At 38.9% G+C, this 17,788-nt stretch overlaps 1 protein-coding gene across 1 annotated transcript; it reads left to right on the top strand.

The window, feature by feature from the left end:
* The first annotated feature begins 1,606 nt into the window (after window positions 1-1,606).
* LOC121961223 (rab GDP dissociation inhibitor beta-like) lies at window positions 1,607-17,451 on the top strand. The gene is made up of 10 exons (XM_042511127.1): window positions 1,607-1,761; window positions 8,501-8,608; window positions 9,244-9,343; window positions 10,480-10,614; window positions 10,882-11,080; window positions 11,204-11,335; window positions 12,393-12,492; window positions 12,585-12,756; window positions 14,228-14,427; window positions 16,373-17,451. Exons 1-10 carry the CDS (start codon window positions 1,717-1,719, stop codon window positions 16,523-16,525), a joined length of 1,344 nt encoding a protein of 447 aa, XP_042367061.1. The 5' UTR covers window positions 1,607-1,716; the 3' UTR covers window positions 16,526-17,451.
* Window positions 17,452-17,788: the final 337 nt, after the last annotated feature.

Genomic DNA, 17,788 nt, shown 5'->3' on the forward strand with positions numbered 1-17,788 from the left:
CTAATTTTCTAAACTACTGTTTTCTTGCAATTTGTGGAAATTTCTTTCACCACGCTGCTCCTTGCATTTGTCCCCCCTTAAAAAATGCACCATTTTTTTCAGGGCTCAAAGGTTGAAATACTTGTGAAAGGTGTCTGAAAGCAGCAAAAGTGATGTCGTTCCAGGTTTCAAAGGGTTAATCCTTAACAAATTATTGCTTTTTCTAAGATTAAGTGTTTTTCATGTAAAATCTTTACCTGAAAAGCTGTTTAATAAATGGTCTAGCATATGAACTCCATTGCTGTCCTCTGAAAAGTAGTCATTATTAATAAAAAAAATTAAATTAAATTAAATTAAATTAAATTAAATTAAATTAAATTAAATTAAATTGAATTGAATTGAATTGTAATTAAATAGTAGAGCCAGACTATTGGAATGTGTGGCTAAAAGGGATGTCCTCAACTTCCCTTTAAAAGATGACACTGTCGGGGCACTCCTAATGGCATCATGTAAGTGTCTCCAAAACGTTTTTTTAAAAAGGCCTTACTGGTATTTGTGCAAAAGAGCCAGCCACTCTCATAAGTATCTCATCTGAAGAATGCTAAGCAGTAAAGTTTAGACATGACTGGACATGCTAAAGATAAGCTCGCCTGCCTGTGTGTGATTTTGTCTGATTGTAGTTTGATCAGCCTGTTTTTTGATGTCAGATACAAAACAAAACAAAACCTAAGCTTTAAACAGTGTATGTATGCAAATGTGAATAAATAAATGTATGCAGTTCTAAGCTCCTGCATGATGTCACCTTTTTAAAATGTCATGTTTTCTGGCTGTAGATCCAGCCCCATAAAGACCGACTCAGTGAGTAATACAGAGGCAAACTTTGTGAACATCACTGGGTTTACTAAACAGGCGTGTCGGCTGTGAATCCAGTCCACTATGGCAACACAAATAGTGACATGGGACTACATTACTCATCATTTTGGTTGTAGGTGGAATTCCTACATATAAAGTGAGCTCATGCTAACATCGGTATTCAAAATATAACCCCGGTTCCAAAAAGTTGCAGTGCTGTGTAAAATGTCAATAAAAACAGAATGCAATGACTTGCAGATGCTTCTTGACCTATATTTAATTGAATGCAGTACCACAAGTACAAATTCAAAATCAAATCCATTGTTCCAACTGATAAACGTGTTTTTTGTAAATATTCACTCAATCTGAATGTATTCTGAATGTATATATTATTTAGTTAGAAAAAACGGCATTTGAAGGTTTAAAATTCTGAAATCTAGTGACTATTTGATATTTATGATTAGGAGTGATGTTGGTTAAAAATGAACTCAGTTAAAGAAGAAAATAATATGTAAATATTTTTTAAAGCTTGCAAGTGCATCTTTTGCGCAGAGCGATAAGAGTGTGTAATATTAAAGCATATAACATAAACATAAAGGTTGAAATAGTAAAGACAGTATTTTCCATAAGGTTTTACATAGACCGCATATAAATATATACAAAGATAAGATATCTTTATATACGGTCTATGGCATTTTCCCTCAGGTACTGTCGTTTTCAAACGGACACTGTTGCGCCGCTTCTTCCAAGTGATTGACAGCTGGCAGGCCCCGCCCCCCCCGGAGCGCCTGACTGAACCGCAGCCCCAGCTTCACTCCCAGTCCCGCAGATCTCCATTTTCTTCTTTCTACTTATTCCGCTTCAGAGGAGTAAAGACTTGGAAAAATGAATGAAGATTACGACGTTATCGTCCTGGGCACCGGACTCACGGTGAGAGAGACTTCAACAATGCGCGGAAGTGAACTGCAACCTGTTACTAACGCAGTTAGCGCCTGACAGTTTGGCTTTGAGCTAACTAGGCCTAATCAGCGGAGCTAACGTCAGCGCTAAGTAGCTAGCTTAGCCGCTAACAGCGAGTGTGCGACTACCTGTTAGCTAATGGAAACTCTGAGCGAAGCAGCTAATGCTAACGGTTAGCATTGGAGAGATTAACGGTATAACTCTTATAATTTACACAAGACACTTTCAAACTCTCAATCTGCTGCTGTTGCCAGTAATTATTCTGTTAACTCTCAAATGAACATATTTTAGTGTACTTAAATAGTTTTTTTAAAAAGTTGGGTGCCATTTTGAGTCAAAATAAGATTATACGCGGATGATTAGTCTGCTAACGTTAGCCGTCCTAAATTAAGCTAACTAATTAGCCTTTCAGTAATAGTATAACGACGTGTCAGCTTCGCCGATAAATCTGTCGTGTGCTGTGTCGGTCAACTTGCACGTTGACCTTATTGCACTGCAATTTTATCATAGCAAGAAACTTATCTATCGACAATCGCTAAAAAGTCGTAGTAGCTTACTAACTCAAACTATGTTAAGTTTCCGATGTTCTGTCCGTGCGGTGGAATCAACAGGCTGTCGAGTAAAACGTAGTCGTCGTCGTCTTACAAGTTGAATAATAAATATATATCACAAAATTAACAAAGCCTTGAAGTAAGTTAAACGAGAATACATTTGATGAAACTTGCTGCTTGTGCAGAATAGCGTTATTACTTTGGACTATCGGCCAGAAACTTTAGCAATGAGTTGTTAACCTGTAATTAGATGTTAAAATTATTACATTGTTTTTACTTGTATGCTGAAAAGTTGATACACTACAGTAGAAAATTGTAGTTTAAAAGCTATTCCCATTTGTGCAGGGCTTGTTTACCCGGATATTACCATTGTCAGCATTAGCATTTACCATGCCTTTGTCCTTTAGACAAAGTAATACTTCCTGCCAGGCCTCCTGACTTACTGTCAGTTACACACGATTGAAGCATGAAATAGAAATACCATGGTATACTTCCTGTTAGCTCCAATGCACTTCACTTGTGCACTTTCGGGACTAGTACATAATAGTAGCTGTGATATTACATGCTTCTCAGGATCGTCTTGTTGGGTTTCTCTCAATTGATATTTATTTATGACGGCAGATGAGATTGTGTAGCTTCAGGCTCAGAGCAGGCAGAGGTTGCAGGGCTAAAGCAGCTAGCAGAAAGTTGGTTGGTTAAGTTCTGGTGGGCAGGGTGTTGATTTAGCTCATGTTGGGTGTGGTTCCACCAAGACGGAGGAACCGAAAGTACACTGTAAGTACTCTAGAGGCTCAGTAAACCAGAGCTAGACCGAGTGCCAGCCAGCCTTAAGAGCCCTGCAAACTGCTGCACAGCGTAATTTCTCATGTTCTCACTTCCCTTTATATAAATCAGTGACTTCACTTCTGCATATCTAGCAGATTTCCTTTTACGTTGCACACTAGTATAAGCACTGTTTTGATTACTATTTCAACAAATAACACCGAATTATAATAATACATAACTACAATCAAATAAGAAACAGTGCAACTTACTATGTGTACATTATTTTACCCACATGGCACTAGAGAATGCTAACTGATTTTCCCTATTTTTTAACGTTTAAAACCTGAGGAAATTGGCTTGAAAAGCATGGGAATAAGGCAATGAGCAAAAGAAGAAATTACCCCAAAATATGTAATGAATAAAGATGAAAAGTCCAAGAAAATTAACTGAAACTTAGTTTTTAAAAAAAAACCTTTGAAAAAGGAAATTACCTGGAAAAGGTTATAAAAATTATAATAATTTTGTAACATAATTTTAATATGTAAGTATGATTATTAGCTATAAATAAACCTTTTCACGTGGCTTTATTTTTCTTTTTTACCTTCACATTTTTTGCTAACTTTTTAAAATAAATGTTTAAGTCTTCTATAATCCTGCACTCTGCGGAATATTTCTCACTAAATTGGTCATTGATTTTGCTTTTTTTGCATGTTTTTAAAAGAAATCTCAGCAGTTTGCCTAGGGTTCAAGTATTTCAATACTTGTGTAACGCATCCGAAAGCAGCATATAAAACTGATGTCACTCCTAGTTGCAAATGGTTAACCTAAGGTAATTCCGAAGGTGAATATGTACAAGTTTATATTCTTATATGAAATCTTTTCTGCCACCGTAGGCATCTTTGTATGTCATTAGGTTAAGCGACTGGGGGATGGGGTTTCCCATCTGTCCACTACTAATGACACATGACGGGAGTGTCTTGGCACAGTAAATCAAACTGTACCTTGTTGCAGTCTGGTTCACATCATTATGGTGATCCCAAGTAAGCAGATTGTTGCCTGAAGAGGTGAGAAGTGTGTAGGGAGCCATTTCAGTGATTTAGGAGGTTGTGGGTTGATGAACATACAGGGACTGCAGTGATGGTTTTACACCAGTCAGTATATCTGATATTATTGATGGAAAACCACCACTGGTTCTTGGGGAAACATACGTGGATATATCTTTCATTCATCTACCAAAAACTACTAATAGTGCAGTGAAATAAAGTAAATAAACAATTACATGCTAAAAAATATTTGTGAGTTGCAGCTCTAAAGTTAAATAAACGGAAGTACATGAAGTATGGGCAGACAACATATAGAATATACTTGATGTATTGTGGTTTGTTCCGTGTGCAATGTAAAAACCACTATATTGAGCTCATCAAACATTTAGTATAAATGTTCACGTCATATTTGAAAGCCACCAGCTTGGGACTGACTTGAGCTTTTGCGTTCTCTCACTCTCTCCAGTGGCTCCCTCCGTTTCACACACACACACACACCAAAAAAAACACAAACAAGAAACGTCATGTTTTGTCTCCAAACTCCCTTCTCTTTAGAGAGAGTGAACAGGCAAAGCAAATTTAAGTATTGCAGGGCTCCATATGCTACTATTAGTCTCATTTTGTGACAATTGCAAATTGCATATGTTCTGTTAATTTGTCTCCAGCTTACAGTGAAAAAATCGTGATGTTTAGAGGTGCAGCATTAATGGTTTTATTGTAGTTTGACCAGACAGAGCTCATGTTTTTGTACCTGCAGGGCTTCAGACTGTGACTAATTTGTTGCATTTTGTCATTGGAGCACAAGTGTGACTTGCAGATACTACTACTTAAAAAAAAAAACTTTATTACAACAATATTTTTTTTTCTGCATATTACAGCAGTTCTTTAGTTAACTTTATTATAACAATACTTAATTTTACTGAATTACAAAAGTGCATGAGTTAACTTTATTGTACCAGTACTTTATTATTTGACAGTTTCTACTGTATGTAACTTCATTGTAAATGCAGTTAACCCTTTAAAAACCGGAGCAAATAGGCTTTCTTTCAAAAACATTGGAAGAAGGCAATAAGCACAGATAGAAGAAATTACTCAATTTAGCAAGATTTTTCAAAAAAGTTACCTGAACATTATTTAAAAACTAATAAAACAACCACAAGGAAATTACATGGAAAACATGCTTAAAAATTGGAATATTTCTGTTATGTAATTTTCTCATAGCTTTTTAAAATAATTTTCTCAATCTACTTATGTCTTGCAATTTGTGGAACATTACCTACCTCATTGCCTTGTCACCCATATTTTTGAAAGAAACCGCACAAATTTGCTCAGGGGTCAAAGGTTTAAATGAAATACATTTGAAAGCAGCACAAGAAAAGTGATCTCACTCCAGGTTTTAAAGGGTTCATTTAATAGTTCTGTATTTTGGTTTACAGTAGTTTAGAGGATATATCATAATATTGAGGTATATGTCGTGCATCGCGATATAGCCTAAAAATATTGCAATAGCATTTTTTAAGCCTTATCTCTCATCCTTAAAATATAGTAAAATTGCTAATTCTTTTGATAGATATAGATAACTTCTGCATTCTCCTGTAAGAAATAGCCACTGCTATCTTTGTGCACATCAATGAGGAAATGGTATTAAAGTAAAGGAAATGGAAACAATGCTTGCATTCACTCACAATTTAAGAAATAAGGGAGGTTAGCCAGTGTGAAAGTTTTAGGGATTGGCAATTAAGTGAAGACCAAAACAATCGCTAGAAATGTATGAAACTTTAAGATTTGCATGACTAACTATATGTTGATGACCGTATACTTCTAAAATCAGCATTCCTCTGAAGCAACACATTCCCATCTCATTTTATAGGCCCATCACATGTTTTGCATGTAGAACTTTATTCTGCTGTGTCACAAAGATATTAATAAATCAAAGTCCAAAGTGGTGTGTTAGGAGTTTTCATTGTTGTAAAGTCAAAGCTAAGTATGCTGTGATTGCAGTTTCCTGTCATGTGCCTGTGTCTTCTTGAAGTGCAGAGACATGTCCAGCTCTTGCTTCTGTGCTGGACTTTGTGGCCTTTCACTGATTTTTATGGGTCTTAAGTGTTAAAAATTGAACTGGGACTTTGCCTTTGGTCCCGATGTTTTATAGTGGCCTAATTTTCTGCCTGACTGTCCATTGGATCAGTGTGTTTTCCTCTCTGTCAGCATGGGCACTGCTGTCTGGCTGAGGTAGTGATGACTAGGCTGCCCGGGGCTCTGTGTCAAAGCCTGTATTTATATAAGCAGCAGAAAGTCGGCTTCAGTCACATGTCAAACCAAAGTGACGGTGACACATCAGAACTCATGGGATTCATGTGTAGCCTGAATTTATGTCCATCAACGCAGTGGTATTCCGATTTCACTGCGTCATGTGTTATTTTTGGGAGGGCACCTATGCAGAAGCTAGCGTGGATGTTGCAGGATGTAGAGGAGTAGGTGTGTCAGTGAGGATATGTGGAGGCTAATGAGAGGTTTATTGAAATTTCGATTGGCCACATTTCCAGTAATCCTGATAGTTGCAATGTTGCCAGATATTATCTGACAAATTTATTCTAAAAAGTTAAAGATTAAAGCATCTATAGACCAAACTTTAAGTTCATTTAATTTTACACTATGTGAGATTGGTTCAAAAAAGTAATAGGAACTACCATTAGCATTAGAGCCTAACCTAAAAAAAAAAAAAACGTGATATTGATATATTGGTCATAATAATATTTAGCCTTTTTAATGGATGTAACTTTCCTTTTCTTTGTGGATAAAGTATGGAGACTACACATGTGCTCTGAAGTGTCATGGTGTGGTTCAGGTCAAAGAGAGGGTTGTTCTCAGTTAATTCTGTATTGAGGTGTCACACCTTTGACTTTTTTTTTTAGCATTTAACCAGTTCCCTCTATTAATACTTTTTTTTATTTACATCCACAGTTAGTGTTATTCAGAATTTGTTAAAGGCAGCTTTGATTGAGATTGATTTGGTCAATGCAAGTTTGATTTTAAAGATGAGAGTCATACTGTATGCTGACCGCAGTCACCTGTCAGGATTTTATTGTGTTCAGTAGGAGACCCAACAGGTTTAAGAGTGGAAGTGAGCCTTCATTTACATGTAATAGGTGTGCAGCATTGTTTTGCCTCTGAAGAGTCACACCAAAACAACAAAAGGACAAAAGGACATTCTCTGCGATAAGGGGAACGAAGGTGACATCACCCAGTGAAAGTTATGTTGGAGTGTTGTTTTTATGCCTCCATAAAACACATCTTTTGCTCAAGAATTCATACGTATTATGTGACAAAATTTCACACAAATGTGTAACAGAAGAAAATTAAGTTTTGTTTTTTTTTGCAAAATGACTTCTTGTCATTATTCAATGCTATAAGTCAGAAACACGGGGAGACATTTGTTCAGATACTGAATCTTGTGACACTAATCCTTAAACTGTGCTGACATTTAGTGATAAAACACTTGACACTTCCTGTATGATTCAGAACAGACATGGATGTTAACTCAGTATTGACTGGTTGGCCGAGGCATACAGGGTGAAGAGGTCGTCATTCTGGTTTGGCATGAGAGGGAAGTCATACAATGCAGCGCCGTACTGTAAGCTGTCATTCGATTGTAAAACTTGTTTTAAAGTCCACACAGTCACATGATGCACACAGTAATCGCATTATGGCCTTTGGTCTGTGTGAATTCCAAGCTCCGGCAAACATGCACATTTTCCCTCATCATAACCAAAGCTCTGAGACTAATAGCCATGTGAGAGCTGTAATTATCCTCCCAGCTCCACAGAGGCATGTCAGGCAGTATGTTGGTATTGGGTCCGAACAGAATTTCTGGATACACCAATGTCTGGTATTAATCAGTAGTGGATGAAGTACCTGAAAGCTGTACTTGAGTAAAAGTAAAAAAAATCCTACCAGAAAATGACTTAGAAGTTAAAGTCACCTATTAAAATACAGTAAAAGTCTTGAAGTATGTGATTTGGTCTGTGCTTGTGTATCAAAAGTAATTTTATGATGAAAAATAGTATTGAAAATAAAAGTACAAGTAAATGCTTTTAATTAAAAAGTACGCAGTCACAATTTTTAGTATTATGTTCATTTCTTACTGAGATACTGACTGAGATGCTTAGGGGAATTTTAGTGGGGTAAAAGTACACGTTTTATTTAGGAAATGAAGTGGAGTAAAAGTAAAAATTGACAGAAATATAAAAACTCAAGTAAAGACACCACATCAGTTGGATGTTCCATGTGTTTTTTCCCCAGCATCATGTGGTCTGATTCCTCTTCTGTTTTGTTTCTCCCCCCAAACAGGAATGCATTTTATCAGGCATCATGTCGGTGAAGGGGAAGAAGGTTCTCCACATGGACCGCAACTCCTACTACGGAGCTGAGAGCGCCTCCATCACGCCTCTTGACGATGTAAGTTGTGAGCTTGCTGGCTCAACTTTGTGACACTGGGGAGGTGAAATTGGTCTGAAATGTGAAGCATAAAAATATGAGGAAGCAAGAGCTGCTGACTGTGTGTATATAAAACATGTAAATATTCACTTTGTACTTTAAATCTGATCTGATGTGATCTGCCATTTGAAATATTGCTATAATAACAATATGATTTTTTTTCTTATCACATTAAAAATAATACTGGTATTATTGTGGACAGTATGATATGACACACCCCGAGCATGTGCACTTTGCAGAGTAGAAAGGTGTCTACGCACATATTAATGAATGAGGCCCACTTTAATGGCCATGGGAGGTAGCCGTTGGATTTTTTTATTGTAATTTTTTTTAATACATGTGGACGCTTTATTCAACCTTTTTTCTGAAACACCAAACAAACTTGTTGACTAACTACAGTCATCGCAGATTTAAAAGTTCTAACATTGCAGCAGTACTGGTAGTTGCAGTAGTACTCCCAAGACCTGTAAACAGACTTTGATGTGTAAAATCAATGATAGCCTTTCAATGGTTACTTTGTGAATTGGTGAACTTAAAATTAATTGTCTGTAGCTTTTGAGTCACATCTGTTTTTGATTTTTTTTGTCTCCGTAAAGCTCTACAAGCGCTTCGGCCTTCCTGGCAAACCTCCTGAGTCGATGGGAAAACCCCGCGACTGGAACGTGGACCTCATCCCTAAATTCCTCATGGCCAACGGTATTACTGATCCCTCACCTGCACATTACATACAGCTTCATCTTGTGACGGAAACCTCTGACCTTTAGCTGCAGAGTCCTTGCAAACAGATTCCAAACAGAGCTGAGCTTCAGCTTGTTGTTTGGGCTAATGTTTCATTTCTCAAACTCTCAGTATGTTTACATTCACAGTTCAGTAAAGCTATGATTATGGCTCAGTTAGGTCATTTAATTGCACTACTGTCTTTGTCCCAGTTCACAAGCACCGGGGGAGAATCGATTTATTAATGGAAGTACTGTATGTCTGACTTCAGCACGGATGGTGGAGACATGCCCTTTTTCAGCTAGATGCTATTGACCTTTATTACTTATACAGTCTGTGATATAGACTGAATCATAACCATTACTGTTTATTTTGAATAAATTTGAGGTAGAAAACATGTACATTTAATCAAACGGTGCTGAGTAAACTTGTTTTAAGCCACTTAAAAAATCAACATCAGTTTTCAGCATGGCCTACGCTATATTAAGAATATTTTCAGCGCTTTACCTTGCTGTCAGACAGCCCTTACCGACGGGGATGTGAAGCCGTTATATCAAAAACACCAGACCCCACTGAGAAAAACACTTATTTTACTCCACTGAATGGCGGAGTTTCTGTTCTACTGCTGCCTCCATCAGCTGTTGTGGAAGATAAAGAGGAGCAAATATTCAAATATAGTGAATACTTACATTGATAATGATTTTTTTTTTAGGTGGCTAAAATATGTTTTGCTGCAGCCCCGTCCACAGCAGTATAAGCAAACGTCATTGATTTTTGGGTTTAAAAAAGAAACAGTCCTCAATAGAACTAGATTTCGATCCCCATCTGTGGTTTAAGTCTGACTCAAGCGTGCACATGACGGGGGAAATCAACTTCCAGATCCATTATCAGGGTGTGTTATTTCTTCTTAGAGGCATTCAGTTTAGTACAATTTCAATCAGTCCAGTTTTACTCAGACTAATACAATAATTGGACTTTTTCCAAACACCATGCAAATGTACTGACTGTTCGATATTTAAAACATCTTTACGTAGCCCCGGGACGCCCAAGCAAGCACGAGCCTCATTTAGTGTTTTTGTGAAAGTAGCGCTGATGTTTGAATCTCTGTCCCTCAGGTCAGCTGGTGCGCATGCTGCTGATCACAAAGGTGACTCAGTACCTGGATTTCAAGGTGGTTGACGGCAGCTATGTGTACAGGAAGGGCAAAGTCCATAAAGTGCCCTCCACTGAGACTGAGGCTCTGTCATCGAGTGAGTTACCTGCGGATGCAATGGCAAATGATATAAAGTGATATAAAAAATGTGTAGACGGCTTAAAACCGTCAAATAATTGTTTCTGATATATGCTGCATTTGTGTCTCTCTGCCTGCTCTAGTCCTTGTTTTAATCACTAATCTGGTTTGGGTCTAAACCTTAACACTCTGAGCTGCTGGTAGCATTAATGCTCCTCAGCTCTCTTTTCACTCTCGTTGTTGCTTTCAGCGTGGGTCCACTCATAGCCTTAACTGTCTCCCTAAGGTCTCTTGGGATTGCTTGAGAAACGGCGCTTCAGAAACTTCCTTTTGTTTGTCACCAACTTCGACGAGAACGACCCCAAAACCATGTGCGGCTTTGACCCACAAAAGACAAATATGAAGACAATTTTCCAGTATTTTAAACTGCAAGCGGACACCATAGACTTCACTGGCCACTCCCTCGCCCTCTACCGTACAGACGAGTAAGTGGTCTTTCTAGTTGTTTAATGCATTTTATTTTTGTAATACTTTCATTGCATTTAATTGTGACTGACCATTGAACATTTTATTAAGTTTTGAATGGTGTCTTTCTCTCTCTTCATCAGTTACATGGAACAACCTTGCATTGAAACGATAAACAGGATCAAGCTTTACAGTGAGTCACTGGCCAGATATGGCAAGAGCCCGTACCTCTACCCACTGTACGGCCTGGGAGAGCTGCCACAGGGGTTTGCCAGGTAGGGGACTCTACCTTCAACACGCATATGTATAATAGTTATATGTAGCACTGTGTCATATCTTAATGTAGGCTAAATAAGTAGAGTTCTGAGAAGGACTAGGTGAAAACATTTCACCTAAAAGCAAAGGAACTTAACTAAAGGTCCCTCTGCGTCATTTGTTTTTTCGTTTTTCAACTCTTTCGTTATATACACATAGAAGTGGTTTACATCATCTGGCTTTGAGAACACTTTGGAAAACCATTTTCGGTAAACATGGTTTGTCTCTGCATCTACAAATGCAAGTTCAGACTCTACCATGCAAACCAAAGCCACATATCAACAACAGAGGTGTAACGGTTCACAAAATTCACTGTTGGGTTCGACACGGTACAGTGGTGTCACAGTTCAGTCCCAACTTTTGTGGAACGTGTCGCAGGCATGTAATTCACAAGGAAATAAAGTCTATCAGTAAGAACAGGGTCAGATAAGATCATGTAAAATTCACGGGGCCAGCTGCATCTCGCAGCAAATAGGTTAGCTGAGACAAAAGCAACTTTTTTGTCTTTTAGTAAATAAATATTTAACTTTCTACCGCTCCTAAAAGCGGAGGCTCTCGCTGTCAGCCTTACACGTCTTTGCTGTGGCCATACCTGCTACCTAGCAAGATATGTGTGAGTTTTTTAATTGTTGCCACTTTGTCCATGCCAAGTTCATGGTGTTTGACTGTATGATAGTGCTGCCGTTGTAAAGTGAATGGGAAAAAATGCAAATTGAACTGGCTTGATAAATCATTAGTGAGCGGCAGGTTAAAACATAGAAGATTTTGAGAGACAAGCAACAGGCCATTTAAAATAGTTTGGCGGGCCATGATTGGCCCCTGGGCCGGACTTTGGACAAGTCTGAGTTAGAACATTAAATAAATTGTCTGTGTACTGTATTCAACTGGATATAGTTCAATAAGGAGTTGCACATCATAGCATTCTGTTTTTATTTACGTTTTAAAACAGTGTCCCAACTTTTTAGTGGTTGTAATTCTCTGTAGCTCACTGATCATTCACTCGTGTTTCCATTCCAGGTTGAGTGCTATCTACGGAGGGACGTACATGTTGAACAAGCCCATTGATGAGATCGTGATAGAGAATGGGAAGGTGGTGGGAGTCAAGTCGGAGGGAGAGGTAAGCATTTCGCTCTCAAATGTGTTGGGATTTCCTCGTTAAAATGTGAAACTTTCGTTGACCTTTGAACTTCTGCTGTTTGCCCAACACAGATGGCCAGGTGCAAGCAGCTGATCTGCGACCCCAGCTACATTACGGACCGCGTCAACAAGGTGGGTCAGGTGATCAGAGCCATCTGCATCTTGAATCACCCCATCCCCAACACCAACGACGTCAGCTCCTGCCAGATCATCATCCCCCAGAATCAGGTCAACAGGAAGCATGGTGAGTGCAAGCAGGAAATGAGCAGATGACGTCATTGTATTTCATTCCTTTATTGCCTTAACTAAAACACGTCTTGAAGAAATATATAATGTCCTTATCAACACTAATTGCTCTGTGAATGCCTGATGAAAAAACAGATCTTTTGCAGATAGGCAGAGGCAAAGGGGGTTTAGAATTAAATAGCAATATTGAAACCCATCAGATGATGATTTAGCCCCTTGAGGAAATGTCTGGGGTTCTGGAAAACAGAAATCCAGGCCTAGACTTCCTCTCTGTTGCACTGGTCATTGTTCACAGTCCAACTTGCAACTTGAGATGCGAGAATGGAATTTAGAGGTGACTATTTGCTATACACACATATCTGCATATGAATGTAGACAAACACAAAAAAACAGAGTTCATGAGGGTTCTTAAAATCCTTGAAAGTTTGTGAATTTAAGGAGAAACATTTTTAAGTTCTTGAAAGTTTTTGAAATAGACATGGGTCATTGACTGTATTTTTTGCAAGAAAAGAAATTGGAAGTTCTTTTGATACACACCTTCAAGCCTCACTCTCTTTTTAAGAGTCTGTGAGCTTCTGTAAAGTCTGCTACTTCTCATTCTAAAAATTCTCACTATTGTAATCGTAAAAAAGTATCTGCGTTTCAAACAATGCCATGTTGAAGTCCTTGAATTACAAGGTAATTGGGCCAAAACATCTTTGAAAGGTCCTTGAATATGATGCGTAAGGCGGTGTGGGATACACGAATAACAAGCTAAATTGTCATCAGATTGCATTTTGGCCAAACAGGGCTGAGCATCTGTACTTGAGACCTTTTTAAGTTATCGACTGTAATAACCCAGAACCCAAGTAGTACCGACACTTCTCCAGTCATACCTGTATTTGATCCTCTCTGCGCTGGGAGTCTGATCCAGGATCATCCTGACTGTCCCCCGGATCAGATCAGATTGATCCCACTGCGTGCTCATTGTGTGGAAGTGTCGGGCTTAGAAGAGTTTAGGACAAGGGCAAAATGTTCATGGTATGCACTTAAAATGGTTTCAAAGTGGTAAATTTAGAGGGAAAAACTCAAACATGTACTGCCAGAAAGTCAGGTGACATAGTATAAAGAGCGACACAGTCTATGTATAGAGTGAGAAGTGTTTGATGAATGGGTTAAGCACGGCACTTATATACAGGAGACTGGTAACTGGGACTGGTCTGGTCTTGTGTGAGACTTGTGTGAGTTTGGGCTTACTGTTTTCAGTTAGGATGTCTAAAGCTGAATGCTCCATCTGTACATAAATTTTAGCCTAATAGACCCTTTACATTTCCATGTTGCTAGGACACCGAGGAATATACACCAGCATGTAAATATTATTGTTGGCTATGGATACCTGGGTGCTTAAAGCAACTGCCGAACGTTGAATAATGTTTTAACGCATCCACAGGCAAACCACCAGACATTAACGCTAAGTTTTTGGTTTCCAGACATCTACGTTTGTATGATCTCCTTCGCTCACAACGTGGCAGCCAAAGGTAAATATATCGCCATTGCCAGCACCACGGTGGAGACAAACGACCCTGAGTCGGAGATCAAGCCAGCCCTGGACCTCCTGCAGCCCATTGAGCAGAAGTTTGTCAGCATCAGTGACCAGTATGTCCCCACTGACATTGGCACAGACAGCCAGGTAAGAGCAACACAGCACATCCACTAGCTAACATCATATAAGCAGCGTTTCCATGAAAAGCTTTCGGTATAGTACCTGTGGGACCAAAAGTAATAAGTTTGATGGTGTAGCAACATCCTAGGTCTGTGTAGCGTTTCCACCACAGACAGTACTCTTACATGTAGGTGGGGTTGTTGATGCACTGCTCCGTCCAGTAGCGCTCGCTGTATTTCCTTTTTCACTGGTGACACAGAGTGAAGTCTACACCCCATTTATTGCCCACAGAACAGGTATGCACAGTGACATTTTCCAGAACAAAAAAGAGCAGGCTGGAGTGAGAGTTGCTTGCAATGGGATATTTCTAAACAGCAGGTTTGTGTATTGGCTCAAGAGCAGGGGTTTAGCACTGCCTGACAGGATGCTGCGAGGCGTTTTTGTTTTTTTTTCTCCAAGTGAATATTAGAAGTTCACACAATCAGTACAGTTACTTTGAATTTTTTCATTACTTCAAGTGTATATCCTCCAAGAGAAACAATAAAAACAGGTGGTTAAAGTTGTCATTGAAATTTGAGATGTTTATGGATTCACGTTGTCGGCTAATGCATTGAGTAACATTACAAGTAAACGGCAAGTTGCCGGCAGTCGGCCCTGTGAAGTTTACTAATGTATGCAGAAGTTGTCATGGTATGAACATTGGTTAAAGCAGCCACAGCTCAGTCCTGAGCACAGAGTGTTGATTTTCGGCACCCTCCTTTTAGTACCGAATTGGTGTGCTAGGTACCCTAAACAGAGGGTTGACCAAAAAGGGTAAGATTCCAAAGGTTCAAAGGGACCATCCACTTTTCACAATTGAAACAACAAAAATGCGAACTGTAAGTTAGCTCAAATACTGAATTGACTGTTGGCCATAATCAGGTAAACGGGCTTTCTGAATGAATGTCTGTACCCTCAGCCAAAGTTGAGTCATTGTAACTCATGAATTTGCCCTCCATGTTGCTGTTAGATCAGAAAATGCCACCCGTGCACCACTGTGCTGTTTTGCTGCCGTTATATGTGAGCAGGGAAAGTTGTGTCAGCAAAATGTCCTTCACAGGAAACACTTCTGTGGCCTGGTTCCTTCCGTTTGTAAAGACAAAACTCTGTTGCCGTTTCATAGAGAACAATCACTGTGATGCACAGTGATTGTTCTCTATGAAATGGCAGCCTGTGCATTTTCAGGCCTTTTCATACCTGAAAGTCCAAACTAAGGTTTGCATTTTATTACATTGTATACATTTGATCAGGTTTGTTTGAGTTTAACATTGCAATAACACGAGTGGACTTCAACACAGCAATCCTTTTTCCTGTCGTCATCACCTATGCAGGCTGCACCTATCAACATTTGATATTGATATTGATATCTCCTGTCCTCGTGTAGCCCCTCTCGTATCCTCTTGTAAGATACTTACTTAACTTACTATAAACCAAAGGAAATCAAAGTTCCAGCACACACAAGGATACTCACTTGACATTCTTTTGTCATCTTACATTACACCTTTAATGTTATTTTTTGACAGCTTACAGTACACTTTAATGTGATTTTTTTGACAGCTTACATCACACTTTAATGTGATTTTTTTGACAGCTTACATCACACTTTTAACATATTTTTTGCATGCCTCCATGAAAAACAATGAACGTTTAATCACAGCAAAACCATATCAAAATATCTCTTTACAAACTGTCACACAACTGGTGCAGTATTATCCAAGTCTGATTTATCAAGTTGTATGCCGAGTCCCTGTTCAACGAGGCCCCAAATCAATCAACAAGTCAACGTGTTTGCTGTCTTCTGTGGAGACATGCAAAGAAAAGTAACTTTCTGACTAACTTTGTGGGTGAAATAAAGCTTTAAGAGTCAAGGTTGCATTTTAACCTTGACTGGTTATCTCTCTCTGACCTCTATTTGACTTTGTCCCCCCTCTAGATTTTCATCTCCAAATCTTACGATGCCACGACTCACTTTGAGACCACCTGCGACGACATCAAGGACATCTACAAGAGGATGACGGGCGCAGAGTTTGACTTTAACGAGATGGAGCGCAAGAAGCAGGACACCTTCGGCGACGCCGTCGAGTAGAGGCGAGGCATCCGCGACACTCCCGATTATCAAAGACAACTGAAATCTTACAAAAAAAAATAGAAAACCTACACAAAAATGTACACACCAATGGGCTCGCTGATCATCCGAGTATATGGTTTTTGCCCATTGAGGAAGTTGATATATAGAGAAATGATATAGTATTGTTGGATAGGGTTCTGGGAGGGAGCTTTCTCAAATTCAGAGGGATGTTGCACTAATACACAGTAATAATAACCCGACATTCTTCTGCTTCATCATGCTGAGATGATGCATTGTCCAAAGATGCCAAATCACATGATTCATAATCAATAGTTATCTTACAGAGTGGATATATGTGTATGCGGGAGGGAGGGAGGGGGTGGGGGTTCAGTTTTTCTGTCATTGTATAAAAAGCGTTTGGAAGATAAATATCTATACATCAGTTATTGGTCTCTACAAGTATTTTTTTAATGTCAGAGTGAGAGAGAGAAGTGGCTTGGCTTTGCGTCTGAATCATTTGAGTAACGGAGTGTTTTTGCATAGAACGTGGCGAGCACACTCAGGTCCAGCAACAAGCAGACATCCGTGCGAGGCGTCAGCCGTTCAAGCACGTAAAGGCTGTTTTTGTGTCTTTTCACTCAGACACACTAAAAAGCCAAGCCACAAGTCCAGCTTAAACTACCCAAACCCAACAGCTCTAGCTACAATAACACATATTTTAGTTAGTGTATCATGCAAAGTGATGGGAGAGCCGAGCATTAACAGCGAGATTAAAGGCGAGAGTGGTTGACTGTAATTGCTTAAGAAGGACCAAATGTGTACTGCAGCAGTATTGAATTGATGAGAGCCCTGTGATATTGTCTAGAACAACTTTAAAAAAAAATCCTCTTGGGCTCAAATGATTTCTGTACTGCAAAGTAAAAACAACTTTGTCAAAAACCAAAGCTGTGTTTGATCAGTTTATTTTCTCTTACAGAAAGTGTGTGAATGTGTGCAACACAAGGGAAATACCCTGCACTTTTACTGAGGGTGAGGCTAAATGTGGGTCATTCCTGAACTTAAGACTCACCCACAAAAAAAATTACTGACTAATATGTGATCTCAGGTTATTGTAGCGCTACCTAACCATCTGCACCTGGAGAATCGTTGCATCTTGATGGACTTTTGGGGAGTTTCAGGCTGTTTGTAGTGTTGTTATTGTATCTCCTGTTAAGTTTGAATTTATATCACAGATAGCAACATTTTTTGGCAGTTTGAGATTTCTTAATTGTTACCGAATCA

This window comes from Plectropomus leopardus, chromosome 22 (genome assembly GCF_008729295.1).
Source record: "Plectropomus leopardus isolate mb chromosome 22, YSFRI_Pleo_2.0, whole genome shotgun sequence".
NCBI classification, from domain to species: domain Eukaryota; kingdom Metazoa; phylum Chordata; class Actinopteri; order Perciformes; family Serranidae; genus Plectropomus; species Plectropomus leopardus.